General features: G+C 43.2%; 1 protein-coding gene across 2 annotated transcripts in view; it reads left to right on the top strand.

Moving 5' to 3' along the window:
• Positions 1-232: 232 nt before the first annotated feature.
• rapgef6 (Rap guanine nucleotide exchange factor (GEF) 6) overlaps positions 233-3,336 on the top strand; it is a 120,116-nt gene continuing 117,012 nt past the window's right edge. The window contains exon 1 of one of the 2 annotated variants that reach the window (XM_076101889.1): positions 233-596. In XM_076101889.1, coding sequence (XP_075958004.1) covers positions 522-596 — 75 coding nt within the window. In that variant the 5' untranslated portion in view covers positions 233-521. The remainder of the gene's footprint in view (positions 597-3,336) is intronic. The other variant, XM_076101890.1, reaches the window with a different exon arrangement.

Genomic DNA, 3,336 nt, shown 5'->3' with positions numbered 1-3,336 from the left:
ACTTATTTACCTATTCATAATACTTGTATTGATCTTGTTTTTGTACTGTCTCTTGTTTGCACGATCCACTATGCTGCCGTAATCCTGTCAATGTCCCCACTGCGAGACAAATAAAGGATTATTTTATATTCTCTTAATTCCGACAGCACTTGAACGCAGCACGGTCTCCGTGCAGACAGATGTCGTCGCTCCACAGGAGGAGGGATCTAAAGAGAATCTGAACTCCTGGATCTGGCTGAGGCTGGTGGACGCTTCCGTGACCCAAAGATGAACAGATTTCAACACTACACGTCCCGTAGATTCTACTTCCTGTCACGCTTTTAGTGGAATATTCTGTTTCGGACGCGCAGTAGTTTTACAAAGTTTTTTTCTTTTCCTGGAGAAGAAGAAGGAGCTCCATCCATGTCCCGGAGCTCGGAGCTCGGCTCAATCCACGGTGGGATGTGAGTGCGTTGGGCTCGGGTAAAAAGAGCAGCGAGGAGACGTTAAAAAGTGAGGAGTTATAAAAAGAAGCCGAAGTTATGAAAATGACCGGAGCCATGGAAAGTTCTTTCAAACTGGCTTTGAAGAAACCGCCCCCGCTCCGGACCGCAGAGGTAAACAAAACGATCGCTTTTTTTTTTTCCTTCTTCTTCTACTTTTTTTTTCTTCTTCTTCTTCTTTTTTTTGTAAAATTAGCATCGCTTGCTAATGTTAGCTCAAATCAAAGTGTTGCTTCACATCGCTGTCAGTTAGTGTTTGACTGAACCGTTTGTGGTTTCACATGTTAATATAATGTGTTGTTAATTAGTACAAACTGTACTTTATTTCATTAACTTTCAATCAAACTCTAAGCTAACCGGCTAGTTGTTTGGGGTAAAGTCCTTGCTAACTCTTAACTTTGTGCCTTGATAAAGTGTCTAACAAATGACACTTAAATTAAAAAGTTTTAGAGTAAAGTTAAAGCATTCAGGACTAAATATATGAGTGGTACCCAAACTGAGGTACTGGGACCTAACTGGGTCTGCCTGGGGTCAGTTTTTGGGTCCATTAGCAAAAGAAACGTTTGCTGCAATGCATTCTGGGTCTGTAAACAGTCTTATTAAACAAAACATAACATCAAGGTTTCACATCGGAGGGATTATCCCTAAAACCAGGAGGTAGTTCATGTAAACTTTGAGCTTGAGTGAGGCCAGTTAAAATACAATCTCCTCCTCTTCATCCTCTTCTTCTTCTTCCTCCTCACATGAAGCTGTGGAAACACAGCTGGCTTGTCATTGCTTTAGTTGAGCTCTGTGCTCTCCTTAAATAGCTCACGTCGGCTCTCTTCCCATGTTCAGCTGCTGCTGATAGTTCTGAAGTGTAGGCGCTTCACAAAGCACCACCAGAGTGTTTGAAAAGAGCGCTCAGCTTTAGAAAAGGTCCCTTTTCTCCGGCTCTGATGATCTGTTTGTTTGTGGTGCTCGGAGGGTAAAGAGCCTCTTTCACACCTCCACAGAGAGCTTCTGTACGAACCATAACAGCCGCGTTTAGTCCACAAATAAACGACACAGTGGAAGCAGTGAAGTGGAGATCCAGCGCTGTGACGAAGTCACTATGTTTAGCCCCGATCCTCCACCACGCAGTGGAAGAATCCTCCTCTCTCTGTTCTCAGGGATGCTGAACACACACATTCTAAACCAGTGAAGACGGACGAGGTGAAATGCTTCCACGCAGTTATTCACAATGTTTATGTGCGAGCATTTGACACGAGTCTGTGCATGTAGAGATGATGTGTTGTAGTCAAACAGGAAGGTAGCGTCACACTGATTTGAATAAGTGTGTTAAGAGATGAAGTAGAAGCCAACACATGAGTGAAGGGACCGGTCCCAGACTCTAACGGATGCTGATGAGACTGAAACTGTTCTCTCGGTGGTCAAACGGCCGTTGAATGTGGCGCTGAGAGTCACTGTAACGTGAACATCACACTCTACGGTGACTAAATAATTGTATTTATTGTGATGAAAGACAATGAAAGGAAGTGGCACTTCCTCTGATGAATGAGGAAACACACAGCTCCTGGTTCACAGGTACAACACTAACAGAAACTGTGGTACACCTTGAACTTTAGTTTAACGCCATATTGATTTCTAATCAGGTAGATTATAAGCGTTCTAGTCGAGGCAGCAGAGGACGACGTGGGGAAGCGGAGCAGGATAATCAGGTGTGTTGTTTTCTTTGTGGTTGAGACCGTCAGCTGTATTTTCTTGGACGTGAAAGTTTTAGACATGCAGATGTTTGGCTTCATGTCTCCCAGTCTTCCCTCCCTTTCTACCTTTCTACCTTTCCTCGGTGCCATCCAGACGGCCCCGAAGAAATGTCAAAAATCACACCGTGGGTTTGATTTCGGTCGTACAGATCGGACATTTATGGGAATTCCAGCCATCACAAAGCCACAGGCTCCCTCGAGGGGAAGGTGTTTGTTCGACGCCGTGTTCTTGGAGGGAATGCAAAGACGCATGAACAATGTCTCTAGTGTCCACCAGGGGGCGACTCCTCTGGTTGTATAGAAGTCTATGAGAAAATGACTCTACTTCTCTCTTGATTTATTCCCTCAGTAAACATTGTAAACATGAGTTTATGGTCTCAATCTCTAGTTTCAAGTCTTCTTCAATACAGCATGATGTTCATTTAGTACATTATGGTCCATTTAGAGTCAAACAGACCATAAAGCAGGGGATGCTTTAGGGCGGGGCTACACGGTGATTGACAGGTCTCTACGTCACTCCTCCTCAGCCTAAATATGGGAGATGTTGTCTCATCAACTTTGCATTTCAATATTTCTTTTAGTAATTTAAGCAGATTTCCAGCCTATAAAACACTTTTAAAGTGGCTACACATATAAACTCTGTAATCTACGTAGCTATTTAAAACACGCACTCTGAGGTTAGAAGTGAAGCCTTGTGGTTTGAGGTGTGTTGACGTGAGAAGATGTAGGTCACAGAGGATTGTGGGAAAACGACACGGACTACGTTTACACGTTCTGTGTACAGCATACCGACACGACTATCACACGCACAGATGAACTCGTGATAATAATCGTAACGACTGATGAACCTCTTTCTGGGCGTTACACTTCTCTCTCTGTGGCCTCGTGTTTTACTGCAGTATAACACAGTTTCAATGCCATAAATCATACAAAACGAATCTCTTTGATAATTTATTTTCACAAAAAATGGAAAACAATAGAATCTATTGACTGAAAAGAGTTCACAAGTGTTACCAATGTTAGGAGGAAACATATGCAGGCTTCACGGGCTATATTTATTGAGCTATGCACATTCATTACACCCTCTTCTTACAGCCGCTCCTCTGTTC

The sequence above is a fragment of the Anarhichas minor genome, unplaced genomic scaffold (assembly GCF_050575085.1).
Source record: "Anarhichas minor isolate MPS153535 unplaced genomic scaffold, ASM5057508v1 ptg000027l, whole genome shotgun sequence".
NCBI classification, from domain to species: Eukaryota; Metazoa; Chordata; class Actinopteri; order Perciformes; family Anarhichadidae; genus Anarhichas; species Anarhichas minor.
Note: the sequence above shows the minus strand (reverse complement) of the source record. Positions and strands in the feature narration are given on the sequence as shown.